This window comes from Peromyscus leucopus, chromosome 13 (assembly GCF_004664715.2).
Source record: "Peromyscus leucopus breed LL Stock chromosome 13, UCI_PerLeu_2.1, whole genome shotgun sequence".
In the NCBI taxonomy this organism is placed as follows: domain Eukaryota; kingdom Metazoa; phylum Chordata; class Mammalia; order Rodentia; family Cricetidae; genus Peromyscus; species Peromyscus leucopus.
The window spans coordinates 38,145,964-38,167,754 of record NC_051074.1 but is presented as its reverse complement, the minus strand read 5'-3'; the positions used below and the strand labels follow the sequence as shown (position 1 = coordinate 38,167,754).

The following is a 21,791-nucleotide window of genomic DNA, read 5'->3' as shown; positions in this document are numbered from 1 at the left end:
GGACCTCCCCCCATTTTCCGCTCGCTCAGCCTGGTGGAGCATGCGCACTTCGTGTCCTTCCAATACCGCCGGCCTTTTCCCGCCCTTCTCTGGCCTTAGGAGGAAAAGTCGGAGTTCACGCTCCTCTGGGGATGTACCTGCGATGCCGGGGGAATACGAGGGCCAGTAGGCTGCAGACGTCATTTCGAGACTGAATCCGACGTGTCAGAGGCTATACCCTGGGACTTGTAGCTAGGCCGAGGGCCAGGAGGCGGGAAAGGGCGGTGTGGGTGGAGGGTCAGAGGTGAGAGGTCAGAGGACTAGCGCAGGGGGAGGAGCCAGCCGGAGGCGGATGGCGGCTCCTCATCGCGGGCTGCACAGCCGCCGCTGAAGCCGGGACGCGGGTCCGGCGCGTCCGGCGGAAGGAGGAGAGCGGCGGCCGCTCCCAACATGCACAGCCTGGCGACGGCAGCGGTGAGTGGTTGCGCCGGGATGCCCGTCTCAGCCGGCTGCCGAGCCTCCCAGAGCCGGGCCCCGAGTCCGGCTGCTGCTGGCCGGAGCCGCGAGGTCCGGGAGTCGCCCCACCGCGCTCCGACCGTGGCGGAGTCGGACCCCCCTCCAGCTCTCCCCCCTCCCCCGCCGCCGTCTCCGTCTCCCCTCCTGGCCTCGCGCGCGGCCTCCCGCGTTCTCTTCCGGAGCCGAGGCCTGCTCCCGTGCCCCGCGCGGCCCCAGCGGGCCATTCATTTGATTCCTTGGAACCCGGCGGCGTCAGTTTCTGGACGCCGGTTGTGTGCTGGCCGTCGGCGGGGATGAGGATAATTCCACGGCCACTCGCTCTGGTCCCGTGCTCCTGGAGGAGCCCCTTGCCTAGGCACAGCTCCGTGGGGAGGAAATGGCTTCGAGCTCAGGCCACTGGCTTTGCATGTAGAAGGCCAGAGACCCGAAGTTTTCAGGATGATTGCATCCGATTTTAGAGTTCTCTGCGTTTAAAGCCTTCCTCGCACACCTCGTTTTATCTTTTAACAAGCAAAGCTGATTATTATTATACGTTTTATACCTCCCTGAAGTCATCCTATGGCTTTCGGTTACATTTAGAGAAAGTAGACCACTCCGTGGCCTATAAGCCTTGTATGATGTGGTCCATAGTCACGTTTATGGGCTTGGTTTCCATCACTTGCTCCTTAAGCCCCGGCCAAAAGTGCATGCCCTTTTCCGCTGCAAGACGCAGCCTCTGTTTTCTTTACCTGCTGTTGTCCTTAGGACTGCCTCCATTACATATACACAAATCTGCCTTAGAGTATCTTTTTCTGACCATGTTCACAGTAGCTTGTAACCCCAATATTTTCTCTTGAGTATTGATTTCCCAGTGTGTAATTACTGGATTTTTTTAAACTTATTTTTTAACTTGTGTGTTGTCCGTCTCCCTCTCGAGGTCATGGATATATATATATATCCATATCTATCTATATATCTATATATGGATATATATATGGATATATATGTATATGGATACACACACACACACACATTATATATATATATATATATATAAAATCTCTGGTGAATCCCATTCACTTGGTTTGCCCCCTACTAGGACATTACTACTGTAAGGTAAGCACTTAAATAATGCTGACTGAATGGCCATTCACAACCATATGGGAAGCAGGATAGTTTAAAAACACTTGGGGGCTGGAGAGATGGCTCAGAGGTTAAGAGCACTGGCTGTTCTTCCAAAGGTCCTGAGTTCAATTCCCAGCAACCACATGGTGGCTCACAACCATCTGTAATGAGATCTGGTGCCCTCTTCTGGCCTGCAGTCATACATGCTGTATACATAATAAATAAATAAATCTTAAAAAAAAAAAAAAAAAACCACTTCGGACGTCGGTGGCGCCTCACGCCTTTAATCCCAGCACTCGGGAGGTAGAGACAGGTGGATCTCTGAGTTCAAGGCCAGCCTGGGCTACAGAGCGAGTTCCAGGACAGGCTCCAAAGCTATACAGAGAACCCTGTCTGGAAAAAAACAAACAAAAAAAGAACACTTTCAAGCCGGGCGGTGGTAGTACACGCCTTTGATCCCAGCACTTGGGAAGCAGGCGAATCTGAGTTTGAGGCCAGCCTGGTCTGCATAGCAAATTCAGGACAGCCATGGCTACGCAGAGAAACCCTCCCTGGAAAAACCAGAAAGAAAAAAAAGTTTTCAATATGTATTTCTTCAATTTACAATGCTGTGCATAAATTTAAAAACTTGAATATTTGTTAAACTATTTGACCCAAATGGCAGCTTGGACAAGTTTTGTACCACTCATCCTTTAGGATGTTTGGTTAGTGACGAGACTGAAGCATAAAACTTGGAGCCAATTCCTTCACAATCCCTTATTCCCATAATTCAACCTGCTTGTTATTTTGATCTGTGCCAAAAAACAACAACAACAACAACAACCACCATTTACTAGAAATTGAAAGGAAGAATACATGTAGCAATACCCACAATAACCTAAGTCTTTTGAAGAGACACTTGGTTTTTTCTTAGTAATGAAATCTTACGTGTATGTGTTCATATTGTGGGTGTGCATGTGTGGAGACCAGAGTCAACTTTGGAAGTTGTTCCTCTAGGTGAGATAGTGTCTTTCTCTTTTTTAATATGTAGCAAGGAAACCATCCTTTAGTTAGGGAGATAGGAAGTACTATTGAAGGACAATGAATGCAGCTATTATTTACTAGAGAGACAATAACAAAAGATACTGAGGTAGTTGAAATATAATATAGTGTGCTCTTGTCATTATGGAATACATTCTTATGTCTTCATTATTCTCAAAACAAAATTTGTTTTTTCTATTTATTGTGGACAGAAACAGTGAAGGGTTATTTGCAAAATTAGTAAATGTAAGGGGATAAAGGGAGATGGATGGCTGAGCGGGTAAGAGCACTTGCTGCTCAAGAATGAGACCCTGAGGTCAAATCCCCAGCACTTACATAAAAAGCCAGCTATGACTTCATGTCTGCAACCCCAGAACTCTGGGTCCCCCAGAGACAGAAGAGTCACTAGGGGTTGCTGACTACCAACCTAGCACCAGGTTCAGTAAAAGACCCTGCCCCAAAGGAATATGGCCAAGATTGACTTAAGGAGGTCTCTGTGCACACCTCTGCCACACACGTGTATATATACCACACACGTGTATATATACCACACACGTGTATATATACACACACAAAATGTAAAAAGTAGAACACTAATGATGTGAGAAAAACTGCAGCTAGTAAGATCGGTTGGTGGGTCGAAGATAAAGATGCTTTCTTTGCCTCCAAGCCTGATTACCTGAGTTTGTTTCCAGAACCCATGTGGTTGGAAAAGAGGCATAACTCCCACACGTGGTTCTCTCCCTTTCACGAATGCACCATGGCATATACACACACTAAATAAGTGAATGAAAAAACTAAGTAGTTGGTCATTGGCTGGGTTTGTATACTTTCTGTTTTAATAACGTAATATTACTTTTCTATAGACCCCGGGGGCTACTTAGATTAGTGGAAGTATGACATTGACTCTTCTGTAATTGCTATTTGGTCATGAAACAGCCAAAGTAAACTTTAGGAGAGGCATTAGATACACCTTTAACATAAGGTTGTCACTGATTTCTACTGGCAATTTTAGCATCTCTGAACACTTGAATTACTGTGTGTGTGTGTGTATGTTCATATGCACATGAGTTGCCTATTTGATGCATGTATGGCAACCAGAGTTCAGTGTCAGATGTCTTTCTCTGTGATTCTCCACTTCTTCAATTTTAATTATTGTCTTTTATGTATCATCTGTTAAAGGTGTGTGGGTACAAGTGCAGGTGTTTGTCTAGGCCTGAAATTGACATCAGATATTTTCTTGGTCACTCTACACTTTGTCCTCTCTCTTGAACCTTGTGACTCCATTTAGACTGGCTTCCCCCTGGGATTCTCTGTCTCTGCTTCCTGAGTGCTAGGATTTTAAGCAACCACACTTGTAGGGCTTTTTATGTGGGTCTTGAAGACAAGTGCTGTACTGACTGAGTCATTTTCCCTGACACCACCTTGTGTCTCTTTCTTTTCCTTTTTTTAGATTTTATTTTATGTGTGTGAATGTTTTGACTGCGTGTATGTAACTGGAATTACAATAATTGTGAGTTACCATGTAGGTTCTTGAACCCAGGCCCTCTATAAGAGCAACAAGTGCTTTTAACTGCTGAGCCATCTCTCCAGCCCCCTTGTTTCTTTTTGAGAGAGGGTCTCTCACTGAGCCTGAAGCTTCCCATTTCAGTTAGACTAGCTGACTGACAAACCTTCCCCTGTGAGTTCTGGGTTCTAAGGTGCTGTGTCTTCATATCTAGCTAGCTTTTGTATGGATGCTGGGGATCCAAACTCTGATCCTCGTGGTGAGCTGTAGGCACATACTGACATTTTCCCAGCCCGTTTTATTGTCTTTGTATTTAAACAGGTTGACTCCCAGGTGCCCTACTCTTTGGCAGGAATGTACTCAATAAAATTGGTTCACTGCTGCCAAACTCCTGTTTAAACTTAGGGCAAAGAATCTAGTTTCTCTTTACTGGTCCACTTTCATTTATTTGTTTAGTGTGTGAGAGAGACAGACAGACAGGCAGGCACATAGAGAGACAGAAAGACAGAGACTTGTAGAAGTCAGTTCTATCCTACCATGTTGAATCCTGGGGATGAAAGAAACTCAGAGTCTCAGGCTTGGTGGCAAGCACCCTTAACCAGCTGAGTCACCTCACTGGGCCTACTTTGAATTTTTTAAAGTCACTTTGAAGCTGACACAAACCTGTAATCCCAAGACTTGGGAGACAGATCAAGAAATATCACCACGAATTCCAGGCCAATCTGGTCTGTATAATGAAACCCTAACTTACAAACAAAAATTTTAAAAATGGAGTCCTCATAAGGACAGTTACTACTTTCAGTGTGATTTTTAAAGTTTTTTAAATCATATTCTTTATGTTAATACTCAAAGGTACATGTTGTCAAGTGTAGTCAGCCTATAATCCTAGCGTACAAGAGGACGAGGCAGAAGGATTGCTGTGAGTTCAAGGCCTGAACAGGGAGTTAAATGAAAGCCACCTCAGTTTGAGAGGTGATCTGTTCAGTCTAACCCCATTCTTTCCTTCACTCGCTGTCATATCAGGAAGACAGTGAACTGGACTGGCCCTTAAACAAGAAGCTCTTTTCTCTTGAAGAAACTCAACATCACGTTTTCAGTTCACCAGAGGAGGAAAATGACATTTACAATTTACACATAAATGTTTATTTAAAATAATTTATAAGCCTAGTGGTGCATGCCTTTAATCCCAGCACTTGGGAAGCAGAGCCAGGCAGATCTCTGTGAGTTTGAAGCCAGCCTGATCTACAGAGTGAGTTCTAGGACAGGCTCCAAAACTACACAGAGAAACCCTGTCTCGGGGGGAAAAAATGTTTATTAAGTGCTATGTAATTTCATAACTAGAGAATTTCTCCTAACATCAATGATATTATTCTTGATACTAAGTTTTCTTTGGGATCTGTTGAACTAAGCATAATAATGTTTGTTTGAAACTTTTACATATTAATTATATGTCTAAATCAATGCTTTATTAAAAGTCATCTTCAGGTTGTGTGCTGGTGGCATACACTTGTAACTCTAAAAAAGAAAGAACATTGTTTTTAGATCAGATCTGACTTTCAGGCAGATAAGAAGCAACATTAGCAAAGAAGTTAAGAGTCTGAGCTCGCCGGGCGGTGGTGGTGCACCCCTTTAATCCCAGCACTCGAGAGGCAGAGGCAGGCGGATCTCTGTGAGTTCGAGGCCAGCGTGGGCCACCAAGTGAGTTCCAGGAAAGGCGCAAAGCTACACAGAGAAACCCTGTCTCGAAGAACCAAAAAAAAAAAAAAAAAAAAGAGTAAAGAGTCTGAGCTCTGTTGCCAGACTACTTGTTTTGAGATAGTCTCATTATATAATTCTAGGTAGCCTGGAACCTGCTGCATAGACCAGGCACCTCAAATTCACAGAGATCTATCTACCTGTTTCTGCCTCCAGAGTGTTGAAATTATAGGCATGAGCCTATTGCCATCTAAATTTAAGTAACTTCTCTATGCCTTAGCTGTCTTGTCTATGAAGTGAAGTTGAGAAGTCTAAAATGCTTCAGCAACTGCAAATTTGTACTGTTCTTACAGAGGACTGAAGTTTGATTCCCATCATTCACATTGGGTGGCTCAAACTGCCTGTAATCCCAGCTCTGAGGGATGCCCTTTCTGGCCTCTGGATACCTCCATATACATAAGTAAAATAAGATAAACTTTTTTAAATGATAAGAATAGATAGTATAAAATAGTGCCTAACAATAAGACTGTGTGGGGACTAGGGAGATGGCTCAGCAGTTAAGAGCATTTCTGCTCTTCTGGGGACCCAGGTTCAGTTCCCAACACGAGCATGGCAGCTCACAACCATTTGTAACTCCAGTTCCAGGGGATCTTGCTCCCTTCTGTGTTGCTTAGACACACATGCCCTTCTGCTGCTAGAATGGCTGCGGAACTGAAGCTCATGCCTGGGAGGGTCTCATTTCCACCCATTTGAAGAGGTTCTGGAGCAGAGTTCCATGGAAACTGCAACCTCAGCGATGACTCTGGAGGGGTTGCTGGAGGAGGTGACCGTGTCTTTTGAGGCATTGCTCTTAGGGCACTGGCAGAGGTATTCTCTGCTGGCACCACATCAACTCTGGGAAGGGGACATATGAGGGCGGGACTTTGTACACAAATGTGATAACATGCTATATGGTAACTTCCAGGCAGGTTGAGGTACAGGGATGCTGAATACAAGTCGCAGGCTTATATTCTTAGTGCAAGAGGAAGAGCAGGTCCTGGAGTTTACTGTGGTGATGTATGTATGACAAGATTTGGGAGAAAGCTGACTGGAACGAGTATTAACCAGGATAGATACTATATTGCTGATCTAGTTCTTATGAGTCTTTTAGTTATTGTTTTTTTTTTTTATTTTTTTTATTTTTTTTATTTTTTTTTTGGTTTTTTTGAGACAGGTTTTCTGTGTAGCTTGCCCTTTCTGGAACTCACTTGTAGCCAGCTGGCTTGAACTCACAGAATCCGCCTGGCTCTGCTCCGAGTGCTGGATTAAAGCGTGCGCACCACGCCGCTGTCTTTTAGTTATTGTTATAGGACTTTTTCTATGAGAACTAAGCAAAGAATTTAAAGCTAAAATGTACCCTGTGTTTTCACCATTAGTTTTTTTTTTTTTTAAGGTAATCTAATGACCTAAACATGCATCCTTTCTTTTTGCAGCAATGTGTTTTGCATATTTTTATTTTTTTTTGTAATATGGCCCATATTGAGCTATGTCTTTTCATAAAGGGCTCCATAATATTCCAATATAAAGATGCACCAAGATATATTTGTCATCTCTTATTTTTAGCTGTTTGTTAGTTTTCTGCCTTAAAACATCATAATAATAAGCATACTGATATATTTTCAGTACAGCCCAAATACACCTATAACATAAATTCCTAAACATGGGCTCATTAACTGTCAAACAGGTTGAGTTACTTTGCATCAAATATATGTGTTTAGTAAAGCTCCTATTTCGAAAAATACATTTTTCTAAAGCACTACTGCAGGATGAGCCTTGGTTTAATTGTAATAAATTGACACATGTTTTCTTGTTCTCCCCTGAAGCCTGTGCCTACTGCACTGGCCCAAGTGGACAGAGAGAAGATCTATCAGTGGATCAATGAACTGTCCAGTCCTGAGACGAGGGAAAATGCTTTGCTAGAGCTAAGCAAGAAGCGAGAGTCTGTCCCTGACCTGGCACCCATGCTGTGGCATTCATTTGGTACTATTGCAGCACTTTTACAGGTGGGTGTGTGTCCACAAGTAGGAATTCACTCATGTTTGTCACACTTGCGTGGTTTTCTCTTCTTGGCTCAAAAGAGTTTGGAAGACTTTAGAAGAATGATTGTTTAAATATCTGTTTTGTTTTTGTTTATTTGTTGAGACAGAGTTTCTCTTTGTAACCCTGGCTGTTCTGGAACTCACTCTGTAGACCAGGCTGGCCTCAAACTCAGAGCTCTGCCTGCCTCTGCCTCCTGAGTGCTAGGATTAAATTAAAGGCATGTGCTACCACTGCCTGGCAAGAATCAGTTTTTTAAAAGTTGTAGATATTTGTTAAAATGTATTATTTTGGAGGTTGAATTTAGTTGGTCTGAGAGGTAGGCTTTAAAATCTGTGTTTAACAGGTGAATCTAAGAACCGTGTTGAGAAACAGCTTTTAGAAGTACAACAGGATAGATCTGTATAGCAGGGAGGAACTTAGTATAAGGACCATAGATATGGTCTAAGGAAAGAAAATGTTGAGATAAAGGTGTAGCAGCTATCGAATTAAAAAGGTGGGTATCTGTGTGTGTTTTTAAAAAATAAACAGCTGCACCTGGTAAGGTGACTTATTGGATAAAGACGATCGGATTGCTGACAACCTGGATTTGATCCCTGGGACCAACACGGGACAAGGAAGATCTGGATCCTGCAGGTTGTCTTCTGACTTCCACACATGTGCTATGATGTGCACACACACCACACAAACAAATGAGTAAGACCAAGAATAAATAACTGAAATTTGAGTCAGGCCAGAGTGGTGATAGGTGAAACACAAATTAAAAGGGAACAATCCCAAAGTACCAAGGTAGTAGTAGAATAATCATCCTATAAAGTTCTTCCCCAAATTACTAATAATCTTTCAAATTTGTTCAGTAAATTCATATGCCATTCCTGACACATACAGCCAAGAATCTGTAAGTGTATTGTAATTGTAAGTGTAAGTGTAATGTGAATTGTAATGCACGTAGGTCTCATCATTATAGAGTAGAATACAACTCTAAAAGTTATGTAAGGGTCCCTCAATTAAAAGACTGCTACGGGGGCTGGAGAGATGCTCAGTGGTAAAGAACACTGGCTGCTCTTCCAGAGGTCCTGGATTTGATCCCCAGCACCTGCATTTTGACTTACAGCCAGCTATAACTCCAGTTCTAGGGGATCTGACACCCTCTTTCTGGTCTCTGTGGGCACTGCATACACATGATGCACAGACATACATGCAGACAGAGCACCAACACACATAAAATACAATAAAATAAAGATTAGCTGTAAAATCTAGGAGGAAGTGTAGGAGACCCAGTTGTTTTCATAGCAGTATTCCCAGAGTCACATGGGGAAAGGTCTTGCCTAGTTAGTCCAGTATGCTTGTGATGAATTCTGCAGGAATTAAAGTGGCCTTTTAAACTTACTGTGCTGTGACATTGTGGTAATAATTGTGTGATTAATTGCTCTCTGGGATTCTTGGAATTTTTCAGGAAATTGTAAATATTTATCCATCTATCAACCCTCCAACTTTGACAGCACACCAGTCCAACAGAGTTTGCAATGCTTTAGCGTTGCTGCAGTGTGTGGCCTCACACCCGGAGACCAGGTAAGTGTTGTGTGTGTTGGTAAGTTAATGGGGGTGGATGAGTGTTTCATAGGAGCTTAGATACCCTTGCTGAGTGATCAGAGAAAGGCATGCAGTGTGGTGTGTGGATATGAGTCTTCAGAACTCTTCCTTTTTTTAAAATTTATCAGTTGGTTTTGGAGTTCCTTGTGGGTATTTGTGGTTAGGGTTGGTTGTTTTTGCTTTTGTTTTTATGGCTGAGACTGACCTCCAACTCTTAATATTTTTGGTTGTGAGCCTAGCCTTTATCGGCTGAGCCATCTCTCCAGCCTGACTGACCTCCAACTCTTAATCCTGCTGTCTCTGTCTGTCAAGTGCTGGGATTGTGGTTGTATACCACCATACCCACCGTTCTCTAGTTTTTCTTTGACAGTTGATATACATATTTGTATGCAGTTAAGTTTGATAACTATTTTTAGTTTCTGGTTACAGATTTGAAGGAAGTGTAATGTTTTAAAATAAAGTAGACTACAATTCCATACTTTCAGCATCATAGAAACAGTTTTCAAAATAGCAAGAAACATAAGCAAATCAACTAATTTAGTGACTTGCTGTGACCTAAGAGGAAAGATTTTGCTTAGTTACCTTAAAAGTATTTTCTGACAGTGATTCAATCCCAAATATGAATCCAGAGCTTTAAGCTTGACGTGATGATTCATAGCTGTAATCCAGCACACAGGAGGCTAAGACAAGAGGCTTGCTACAGAGTGAGGCCCTGTTCCAAAAAACCAAAATTAAGTAATTATTTTATGTTCATTTAAATCAGAATCTTACATCAGTGAAGTTTGATCTAAAAGGATCTCTCTTTTTTTCTTTTTTTGAAACAGTTTCTCTGTATAACAGTCCTGGCTGTCTGTCCTTGAACTCAAAGAGATCCCACCTGTCTCTACCTCTCAAGTTCTGGAATTAAAGATATGTACCACCACACCTGGCATTAGCATGCTGTGTGTGTGCGTGTGCTAGAGGGCAAACACGTACCTGCCTACCACTCTTGTTTGGGTGCTTACAGAGACTAGAAAACATCAGATCCCCTGCAACTGTAGTTACCAGAAGCAGTTGTAAAATAACCGAAATGGGTGTTGGAAACTGAACTCAGGTCCCAACAAATACTCTTCACCACCGAGAGCCATCTTTCCAGGCTCCTGGAAGAATCTCTTCAGCACTAATCTCTTCTCTTTTGGAGACAGTATCTCCAGGCTGGCCCCAAACTCATGACTCTCCTAATTTAGGCAGGCCCCTGAGTGCTAGGATTCTATCTAGATGTGCAACAGCACATTGGCTTTATCATTTATGACTTGCTCTTTTAAACTATCATATTTTTGAGTTTATGAGTTTTTAAGGTATTTAGTGGGGACCAAAGGTATTGTGTTGCTTTAATCACCCTAGCCTGAATGGATGTTACACACTGATACCCAGAGCTGAGTATGTCCGATGTGTGGATGAGGGCAAGAGGGTACTCTTCTAAACAGTAGGCATCTCTGGCCTCTGTGACTGTATGCTAAGTAGCCCTCAACATTTCTTTTTTTGTTTTGTTTTGTTTTTGTTTTTCGAGACAGGGTTTCTCTGTGTAGTTTTGGTGCCTGTCCTGGAACTCACTCTGTAGACTAGGCTGGCCTTGAACTCACAGAGATCCGCCTGCCTCTGCCTCTGCCTCCCAAGTGCTTGAATTAAAGGCGTGTGCCACCACTGCCCGGCCCCTCAACATTTCTTATTTCTGACAAATATATCTCCAAACATTGACACATGTCTCCTAGGGTACAAAATTACACATTTCAGAACGCTGGTCAAGACTAAAAGCCAATAAAATTCTTTTCTAAAGTTTGCCTTACTCTGGCAATCTCGAGTATTGTTTCAGGCTTAGAAATTTGATGTTTAAAAATCTACTCTGCTCCAAAGTGTTGAGTTCAGTTCAGGGCAGCTTCCCTGTTCTGTTAATTAAACTTTGGGACATTGAAATTGACTTGGGGGAATGACTGAATAGAGAGTATTACTCTATTCATATACTTCTAGTCTACACAAATAAATAAGTAAAAAAAAGAAAAAAAAGAAATCCACTCTGGGTTCTAAATGTGGTTGTTTTTTCTTTCAGGTCAGCTTTTCTTGCAGCACACATCCCACTTTTTTTGTACCCCTTTTTGCACACAGTCAGCAAAACTCGTCCTTTTGAATATCTTCGGCTCACCAGCCTCGGAGTTATTGGTAAGTTGTGTTTTTGTTTGTTTGTTTTTGTTTTGTGTGTGTGACAGTCTCATGTACCATAGGCTAGCTTCAGGCTCACTATCTAGCTGAGGATACTCTTGAATTTTTTAATTTTTGATCCTCTAACCTTCACCTCCAAATGCTGGGATTATAGGCATACGTCACCATTCTTAATGCACTGCTGGGGACTGAACCCAGGTTTTTGTGCGTGTTAGGCAGGCACTCTACCTACTGAACTGCACCAACAGCAGAGGTAAGTGATGAGGGACATTTTGTAAGCCTGAAGTTCTTACAGGCAATAGTGGTCTGAGTTGTGTGTTCAACTTCTTACAGCTTACTCATTTTTTGTCTTTTACATTGTCTGATTTACTATAAGTGCATGCAGACTTACCAAGCACTGTTCTCAGTGTTGCTGGTAACAACTGTGAGGATCAGTAATCAAGATCTGATTTTAGGGGCTGGAGAGATGGCTCAGAGGTTAAGAGCACTGACTGCTCTTCCAAAGGTCCTGAGTTCAATTCCCAGCGACCACATGGTGGCTCACAACCATCTGTAGTGAGATCTGGTGCCCTCTTCTGGCCTGCAGGCATATGTGCCCACAGAACACTGTGGCCATAATAAATAAATAAATCTTTTTAAAAAAAGAGATCTGATTTTAGCATCAAATTACAGAGGGGGTAAACAATAACTTGATTTTAACTAAGTTGAATGATCTTGCTTAACTGACTCAGAGCTTGTACTAGGCTAGTGTTTTTAACACTGAGCACTTTTCCCACTTGCTTTATTTTATTTTTTAAATTTTGACACAACGTCTCAGTAAGTTGCCCAGGCTGGCCTTGAACTCAACATCTTCCTGCGTTAGCCTTTCCAATATTGGGATTACACGGGTGACTCTCTGCAGCTGACTGTTGTTTTTTCTTCCCATGGATATAGAACTGATTGCCTGACACAGAAACTACAGTCTGTGCATCGAATTACTTCAATTCTTTAGCTTATTTTGATGAACAGTGTAGAGTAAATGTGATTAGAATTCGTTCCTCTAAAATAATTTTGTTTGTCCATATTTTCTTTAGGGGCCTTGGTTAAAACAGATGAACAAGAAGTAATCAACTTTTTATTGACAACAGAAATCATCCCTTTGTGTTTGCGCATTATGGAATCCGGAAGTGAACTTTCTAAAACGGTATATGATTTTAAGTGAGAGTCAACATTGTTTTGGCTCTGGAGCTGCTGCTTTGTGACTCAAGACTCATTTTCTGCCTCCCCAGATTTTTTACCTTCAAAAATGTCTTTTCTCTTAAAATGTGTTTATTTGTGTGAGTGTGAGTGACTCTGCCATGGCACACATGGAGAGAAAGGACAACTTTGGGGAGTTGGTTCTCACTTTCTACCTTGTTGGGCAAGGGTCTCTCTTGTTTCTACTGCTGTGAACTGATCCACCAGCTTCTGGACAGTTCTCCTGTCTGTTTCCCATCTCACTGTAGGAGTGCCGGGATTACGGATGCTTGACACCAAATCTGGCTTTTTACGTGGGTTCTGGGAGTCAAGCTTGGGTCATCAGGCTTATATGGTATCTTAGTTAAAGTTTCTATTGCTGTGATAATATACTATGACAGAAAGCAGCTTGGGAGTGAAAGGGTTTATTTCATTTTACAGCTCCTAGTCCAGTATCCAGGGAAGTTAGAGCGGAAAGTCAAGCACTGATGCAGAAGTCATGGAGGGGTGCTGCTTACAGGCTTGCTCCATGTAGCTTGTTCAACTTGTGCTCTTAAAGCACCCAAGACCACCAATCCTCTTATGGCCTCAAAAGACACGTGTACACATAGAGTGCACAAAAATTCACACACTCTTTCTTCCTTTATCCCCTCCACTCCAACCCCAGAAAAGAAAGGAAAATGAATGTAAGCATAAGAAAAAAAGATGGATGTGGTGCTGTGGGCCCTCCCACGTCAATCACTAATTAAGAAAATGTTCTACAGGTTTGCCAGCCCAATCTTATGGAAGCACTTTTTCAATTGAGTTTCCCTCCTCTCAGATGACGCTAGCTTGTGTCAAGTTGACATAAAACTAGTCAGTGCACACACTACTGCTTTTGTTGGCTGGGCAGTCTCTGGAGTTCCTGTTTTTTTCCTCTTTCGTATAAAAATTATTATTAGATCATCATTAAAAGCCACAAACCGGTTGGAGAGATGGCTCAGAGGTTAAGAGCACTGACTGCTCTTCGAGAGGTCCTGAGTTCAATTCCCAGCACCCACATGGTGGCTCACAACCATCTGTAATGAGATCTGGCGCCCTCTTGTGTATACATAATAAGTAAATAAATCTTTTTAAAAAAAAAAAAAAAAACCCACAAACCATGGAAGCTGAGGCAGAAAGATTACAAGTTCAAGACCAGACAGAGCTGATAACAAGACACTGTCTTAAAAGACAGACATAAAAGCTCCAGACCTTTCAGAAGAATATCTGATTGATAGTTAATTCCTTTGTATGTGTGCTGCCTGAAGATCCCCTTGTGGAGGCTAATGATCACTGACTGTCAGGTGTCTCCGTTACTTTCTCCACCAGTCTTTGAGACAGAAACATAGAGCTCACTCTTTCTACTAGACGGGCTACCAGCTAGTCTAGGGTTGCAGATACGATGTCACATCAGCTTTTACTTGGGTGATGGGGATCCAAACCTGGGTCTTTTGTTTGTTATTTATTCATTTTGTTTTATTTTTTTCAGACAGGATTTCTCTGGGTAACAGTCCTAGCTGTCCTGGAACTCAGTCTGTAGCCCAAGCTGGCCTTGAACTCAGAGAGTTGCCTGCCTCTGCCTCCTGAGTGCTGGGATTAAAGGCATGTGCCACCAGCACCCGGCCAGACTTTGGTCCTTAGAAGCTGATATAGCAAAATTTGGCCCACTGAGCCATCTTCATGCCAAATCTATCCCTCTGGTTTTCTGTCATGAAGTGAGGGGTGTGTACTTGAACTTCAGCAAGAGCAGTGACTGTATAAAATTCTCACCTCATTTTTCCTTCTGAAAATTCTGTTGCCAAAACCCTTTTGTGTTTTGACATTGAATGTTGTAGTAAAGTTTCTTTCCTTTTGTAGGTGGCTTGCTTTTTATATTTTTCTTTTTATTTTTCTAACCTCTTGTATCACTAACTTCAGTTATATTATCTACCTTTTATGTCTATTTTTTCTTATAATCATTTTCTGAGTTTTTTAGGGATGAGAGTTGAGATAGTGTGTGTGTCTGTGTCTTTGTGTCCCTGCATACATCTGTGTGTGTCTGTACTGCATGTGTGCAGATGCCCTGGGAGGTCAGAACTGAGGAGTAGGTGCACACTGAAATAAGCCTATTATGAATGATATAATAACCTGGGAAGTATTTTTAAAATACAGAGGTGGGGCTGGAGAGATGGGTCACTGGTTAAGAGCACTGGCTATTTTTACAGAGGACTCAGGTTCGATACCCGTTACCCATAGTAGCTCACAACCACCCTTAACTCCAGTCCCAGTGGGTCTGATGCCCTCTTCTGTCCTCTGAGCACTGCATGCACATGATGTAAGACATAGATGAAGGCAGGATACCCATACATATAAAAATAGAGAAATCTTTTTTTTTTTTTTTTTTAAATATAGGGCTGGAGAAATAGCTTAGTAGTTGAGAGCACTTGCTGCACAATCATGTTCAAATTCCAGTGCCCATATATCAAGCTGGACATCTTATGCACACTTATACCCCAGCTCTGAGCAAATAGAGATAAGAGAATCATGAGGGGTTGCTGGCTTCCAGCCTAGAGGAAAACACAAGCCCCCGGTTCAGGTAGAAACCCTGCCTAGAAAGAGTAAGCCAAGATTGATAGAGAACATATGACACTCTCTTTGGCTTCTGCACAGACTTGCACCCATACATGGACATATACAAGCAAATATACACATAAATAAAAAATTAATGCCTACAGGTGTGCAGGCTTAATTCTAGACCTATTACTGAGTGCTTTTCCAGGGTGGTAAAATTTAGTCAAGTATATGAGTTAGTTGATTGGTTGGTTGTTTAATGTTTTTATTTGTGTGTATATGCGCATGCCACAGCACACATGTGAAGGTTAGAGAACAACTTGTGGGAATTGCTTCTCTCCTTCCAGCATGTGGGTTTTGGGTTTTAAACCCAGGCTCTTGGGCTTGGTGGCAAGTGTCCTTACCCACAGGGTCATCTCATTGGCCCCTGGTTGGTTGGTTGGTTGTTTTAAATGCTGCTAGGTAAATATACAATGTAACTTTCAGGAACTAGGCATTATCCACTAAACTAGACATAAGCCTGCTTTATAACTATTGGTGGTGCCTTGGAGTAGTGGTTTACTGACTACCTCTAAAGGACGGCTATTACCTGGGAAAGATAGAAGGCAATGCTAAAATTCTGAGTTGCTGGAAATGTTCTGTGTTTTAAGCTGTTGTGGTATGCAGATATGGTATACAGGCTAAAGACTCACCAAGTGACACTCTGTTAGTGAATTTGCTCTTTGCTGTGTGTGTTTGTGTTAGTTTCCTATTGCTGCCAGAGGCAAATTAGCAACATTAAATGGTGGCTTAATTCATAAATTTATTCTTAGTTCTGAAGCCACAGATTAGTTTCAGTAAGCTGAAATCAAGCCATGTAGTGCAGAGCCGTGATTCCTATAGAAGTTGTAGAGGAAAGTCCCTTGACATGCCCCGCCCAGAATGTTGCTTCTCGAATTGCATTCCTTGTGTTCCATTACACATGGCTCCCTTCTCTATACAGAACAAGCAGTAGAACTTGTTCACATCTCATTGTCTTGTATTTCCTTCTCCTTTGGGGTTAAATCTCTTTCTGTCTCTTAGAATGATGCTAGTGATTCTTAGGACCTGTGTGGGTGATCTCTCTAGCTCAAGATCCCTAATTATGCTAGGCGGCCATGGCGCACGCCTTTAATCCCAGCACTGGGGATACAGAGCCAGGTGGATCTCTATGAGTTCTAGGCCAGTCTGGTCTACAGAGCGAGATCCAGGACAGGCTCCAAAACTACACAGAGAAACCCTGTCTTGAAAACAAACAAACAGACAGATCCCTAATTATATCTGCAATGACCATTTTTTACATACGAGACAACACTCTCAGGGTGTGACAATTAAGACTTGGCTACCTTTGAGGCATGTTATTTGGCCCATCATAGTGATATTACCTCTCAGTAAAACAATAATACTTCTAATGGCACCAAAGAAAGATAGTCATCATCCTAATTACCTGCAAGCAAACATTGTGCTCTTGCCTAAGGCAAGGGCATTGCTATGAGTTTGAAGCTAGGTAGCCATGACTACAGAGTAAGACCTTGTCTCAAACCTTTTCCCCAAAATGAGTATCTTGTTTAAATTAGAAGGTCTAGGGAGGAATCATTGGTTTTTATGGGTTTTTTGTTTTAAACTCGTTTCAAGCTGGTTTGTGGTACTCACTAAGTACCCCAGGCTGTCCTCAAATTTTATGCAATCCTCCTGATAATTATCTAGGGCTTTCCCTTTTACATAAAAATGAGAATAATTGTATATACTTAATGAGTTCAATAAGAAAAATAAGGCCTTTAAATAGCCTTTAGAAAAAAAATCATGACATACAGTAATTGTTCAGTATAATAGTATTTGTTCTTTTTACTCCAGGTTGCCACATTTATCCTCCAGAAGATCCTCTTGGATGACACTGGTTTGGCCTATATTTGTCAGACATATGAGCGTTTTTCCCATGTTGCCATGATCTTGGTAAGTTCTTTACTGTCTCTGCAACTTACTTCTGATCACATAACGTAGTCTCTTTGTAACTGGCTGAAAACTTAGCCTTCTAACTAGAAATAATGGTTGTGGCCATGGTGGTACATGTGTCATCCCAGGATTTATAAGGCAGAAAGAGGCAAGAGGATCACTGCAGGCTTGAGGCCAGCATGAGTTTCACACCAGCCAGGTGAAGAAGTAATGCCCTGTCTCAAAAATACTAGCTGGCATAATAGTGAGTGAGTACCTTTAATCCCAGAACTCCAGAGGCAGAGATAAGCGGACCTCTGTGAGTCTGAGTCCATCCTCGTCTATATAGTGAGTGCTAGCTTAGCCAAGGCCACATAGACCCTGTCTCAAAAAGGAAAAAAATAAAAATATTGGAAACTTCTATAATGGGTCTTATATGATCTGATCTTTGGTGTCAATTAGAATCATTTTGTGTTTTCTCCCCCTCTTGTTTTGGTTAAAACAGGGTAAAATGGTCCTGCAGCTATCCAAAGAACCATCTGCCCGTCTACTGAAGCATGTAGTAAGATGTTACCTTCGACTCTCAGATAATCCCAGGTAAAGATTTACAGGACTCAGGAATTTAGGAAAATAGTCTCATAAGTGGATTCTCATGACTCGGGTCCTATGTCTTGAGGATTGGAAAGGATATAACTCTAGTTCATCTAAGACAAACCTAAGTTCCTATTAAAATCTAAAGTTCTAACTTTTAATACCCACTAGTTAGATCTTTCCGTTGTAATTCTGTCCTACCCTGAAATTCCAGAAAGCCCAGACAATTTCAAGGGAGGCCATATCGTGTGGTTTGGGTTTTCTATGACTGCTCCAAATAATCAGAAAGATAAGTAACTTTCAGAGATCTCTTGGAAAGTTCCGTAGCCCAGAGGCTCTTTATTTAGGCTTGTAGTTCTCTGCTTCCTGTAAGGCATTGAGCTTATTACTTTTTCTTGGTGTGTTCAAGATCTCTGCCAGAATCATGCACTTTGTAGATGTAATGCACTTCAGAAATGTTTGACCTTTTGTCCTGTTAATCCATAATTTATGCTGAAAGCTACATACTCAGATTCTGCCAAGCCACATAATGGAATACTTTGAGTTCCTAGGGATCAGGGAGCTTGATTAATGTGAACTCAGTCTCCAGCCACTGGGGTTAGTCAAGCACTAGCTAGTCTTTGATCATTTTGTCTTTTTTTTTTTTTTTTTTTTTTTTTTTTGTGATTCCTGTTTTCCTCCAAGTTTGCAATATACTTATTAGAAATTCTACCTGTGTGAGTATAAGAACTATAACTGTTCAGAACAGCCTTCTGTGTAGTTGGCATTTGCCTTTTTCAGGCTTCTAGATATTAATGCTACCATAGTTCTTATTATTTATCTCTTTCTAAGGTTTTCAAATAGAAATCTGAAGCATTTCTCTTAAAGATATAACATCAGATATAACTGATGTTTGTATAGAATTAAAATCTGATTTATCATACAAATGAGGCCATGTCTGCTTTCAGTGTAAAGATTTTAAAATAATTTCATTTACCATAAGCTATGTCTAATGGCATTTTGATAGTATTTATTATAATAAATCAGAAGAAAATTTGGACTGAAGTAAACTATAACACCATTTTATTCTGTTTTCCTTTTGCATGAAATTCTCCATTGGAATATGCTGGAAATATTTGTAGACTACACATTCTAGGTGTTTCTGGACCTATGCATAACACCTGCTTTAAGGAATTTTAGTAGATTCTTGATTAACTTGACAAAGCATGGATTCCTACCTAGGGAGTCGTGTATTTATATCTAAGAAAGGGGCTCTTCTAAGCCCCAAAATGTGGGTTTATTTGTTGTCTCCCTGGTTGGTTTGTTTGTTTCTGATGTAGGGCACGTGAAGCACTCAGACAATGCCTCCCTGACCAGCTGAAGGACACAACCTTTGCCCAGGTGCTAAAAGATGACACCACCACGAAACGCTGGCTTGCACAGCTGGTGAAGAACCTGCAAGAGGGCCAGGTCACCGATCCCCGGGGAATCCCCCTGCCTCCTCAGTGATCCTCCCTTTCCCTCCCACTGCTCCCTGTTGGGGAGCAGGGGTGGAACCTGTGAGGAAAACAGCTCAGGTTTTATTGCCGACTGGGAATAGACAACCTCAATGCTGAACCGCACTGGAGAAAAGGGGCAAGGTACCCCGCTGAGGTGTGTGGGCTGACTGGAGGTCCTGGATCCCCCTGCTGCTCCCAGGAATTGGGCTCCTGACACAGCAGTCTGCCGCCACAGCCCCAGGAGGGTGTCAACACCAGCAAATGCTGCATTTGCAGCATGCCCAAGATGACCCTGCTCCTGAACCTCTACCTAGCCACTGGTGGAGGAGACATGGTCATAGGAGTAACGCTCTAGGCATGGTGAGCGCCTGGGACCAAGCCTTGTGGCTTTTTTTTACTTTGCCTTCCTGGAAGACTCAAGATGTGTCTCTTAATTCTCTCTCTCTCAGTATTTGTTTACTTTGGGTTTTTGTTTTTAATCTCAAGAGAGAGGTGTGTTTAATGGACACAAGCTGTAGTTTTCAGCATAACTTTGTCAATTGGCACTGTTTACAAGTCTGTTAGCTGCATAAGCTCAATAAAAAGTTGGTCTGGGCATTGCATCCCCTCTGGCAGACAGATAGCTGCATCAGGCTGTTGGGTGGAATGGGAGGCAGGGGAAGAGGAAGGAAAGCCAAGGATAAGCAGGAGCTCTCCGAGAGCCTGTTGCCCTCTGCTCCCGTCCTTTCACTTCCAAGCCTGGCTGCCATGAGGACCTTAGCCTTGGTTCTGGCTCTAGCTGCTAGCTTTCCAAACTCAGTGTTTCTTTCCCTTTCTTTTAACCACTTAAACTTAAAGCAGATGTCTTAATTTACCCAGCTTTCCTGGAAGAGTATCGTACTGGGGCAGGAGGGATGGCAGTCTTCAGATCAGGTCTTCAAAGATGATTTCCGGGTGTCTTCTCAAGGGAGGCAAGCCCCTGGATCCTGGGCGTAGGCTCTGTGATCTCATTCTCCCCGTGTGAGTTTCAACAGCGCCTTCCTCCTCGTGATTATACTTGAAACAGTATTAGCTGAATGAGTTTCTTCAGATTTAAGATGAATGGCTGGACTCTGCTGGCTCAGTCTCCTCTCTCCCTTTAACAGATTTTCTTTAGGCTATGGAAACTACAGGGTTGCCACTAACTGTTGTTTACTTAATTGATAATGTGTCGGAGTTCCCTTCCGTCTCCATGGGCTTGAATCTATAATCAATTGTCAACTGCCTTTCTTTCTGTGACCGTTCCCATGTCAGCACTTGCTCTTGCTCTCTCCTCCTCATCTCCAAAGATGGGATATTGATCCAACTCGAGAGAGAGATGAAGTCTTCAACCATGTCTCACACACTTGAAGATGTCTGTAACGAGTTTGAGGAAGTTCTATAAAGGGGTGGATGCTCAAAGAAACCTTTGTAGAGGCAGTTGAGCCAACCCAAGGGCTCTTCAAGCCGACTTTCACTAACGGAGCCGGCCTTGTTAGTTGGCTTCTGTCTCTAGAGCCAAGAAAGTAGGAATTAAGTTGCCTAGACTTAGGAAGGATAGAATAAGCACTTATTCCCCTGCCTTCCCAATTGAAGAGGAGAACCTGGCCTCAGGCCTGAAGAGGAAAGACACTTTAGAGAAAGCAGAAACATCAACTTAATAGATGTTTTGACTCACTCCAGTTTGTGATCTGAAAAGTTTTAACTAGGGTACCCTGATTTTTGAAATCTGCCTTCCTGCTGAGCCAAAGTTTTGCATTCCTCTCCACTGGGGGGAGCAGCTGAGGCCTGGAGCCTTGCTCCCTGGGACAGTCTCGCCATCTTTTGGTGCATTGGCCATGTTACTGTGCCAATTGTGTCTTAATTCACGTCCCATCTGTCCTCAGCTGGCCTTGGAACCTGCATAGGAGTTGGATGGGGAGGGGTGTACTGGGTCTCATTCCCTGTGGTTGGTCCTGATGTTGTATGTATTATATAGACACCCCTCCCCTTATTATGTGTTTTCCATCCCTCTCCCTCAACAGGATTAAAATAAAACATGCTCTGTTTTTTTAAATTTTTTTCTTTTAATTGGGGGATTTATTCTGTCAGCATAGAGCTATTTAAGCACTTTAATCTGGTGATTGTTGTTGGACCTACCTCTACCCTGTCTGCTTACACACACAGACTGCCCTGCTAAGAGAGGACAATGGTGGTTCCTTTGTAGTCAGATTTTTAGGTGGCCAGAAGGTAACAGCTGATGATAAAGCTGTTTGGAGGTCTAGGACGGTAGCCCTAGTGTCTCTTGCACAGGCAGAACCTCA

At 42.4% G+C, this 21,791-nt stretch overlaps 2 protein-coding genes and 1 non-coding gene across 3 annotated transcripts in view; 2 read left to right on the top strand and 1 right to left on the bottom strand.

Moving 5' to 3' along the window:
* The window catches only part of Usp37 (ubiquitin specific peptidase 37), a 102,963-nt gene that overhangs the window by 69,859 nt on the left and 11,313 nt on the right, over positions 1–21,791 (bottom strand). Inside the window, exon 2 of the mRNA XM_037210263.1 lies at positions 10,073–10,202. The gene's annotated coding sequence lies outside the window, so the exon portion shown is untranslated. The remainder of the gene's footprint in view (positions 1–10,072; positions 10,203–21,791) is intronic.
* Positions 13–21,544, top strand: Cnot9 (CCR4-NOT transcription complex subunit 9). Its single transcript, XM_028893049.2, has 8 exons — positions 13–453; positions 7,684–7,863; positions 9,354–9,469; positions 11,577–11,686; positions 12,760–12,869; positions 17,345–17,443; positions 17,928–18,019; positions 19,333–21,544. Exons 1-8 carry the CDS (start codon positions 430–432, stop codon positions 19,499–19,501), a joined length of 900 nt encoding a protein of 299 aa, XP_028748882.1. The 5' UTR covers positions 13–429; the 3' UTR covers positions 19,502–21,544.
* LOC114709345 lies at positions 11,376–11,506 on the top strand. The gene has a single exon (XR_003736916.1). It is a non-coding gene; the product is annotated as a small nucleolar RNA SNORA36 family (small nucleolar RNA).

Coding starts and splice junctions, on each gene's coding strand:
- Cnot9 (XM_028893049.2), top strand. CDS start 430: ATGCACAGCCTGGCGACGGCAGCG. Junction 454..7,683: donor ACAGCCTGGCGACGGCAGCG/GTGAGTGGTTGC, acceptor TCTCCCCTGAAG/CCTGTGCCTACTGCACTGGC. Junction 7,864..9,353: donor CTATTGCAGCACTTTTACAG/GTGGGTGTGTGT, acceptor GGAATTTTTCAG/GAAATTGTAAATATTTATCC.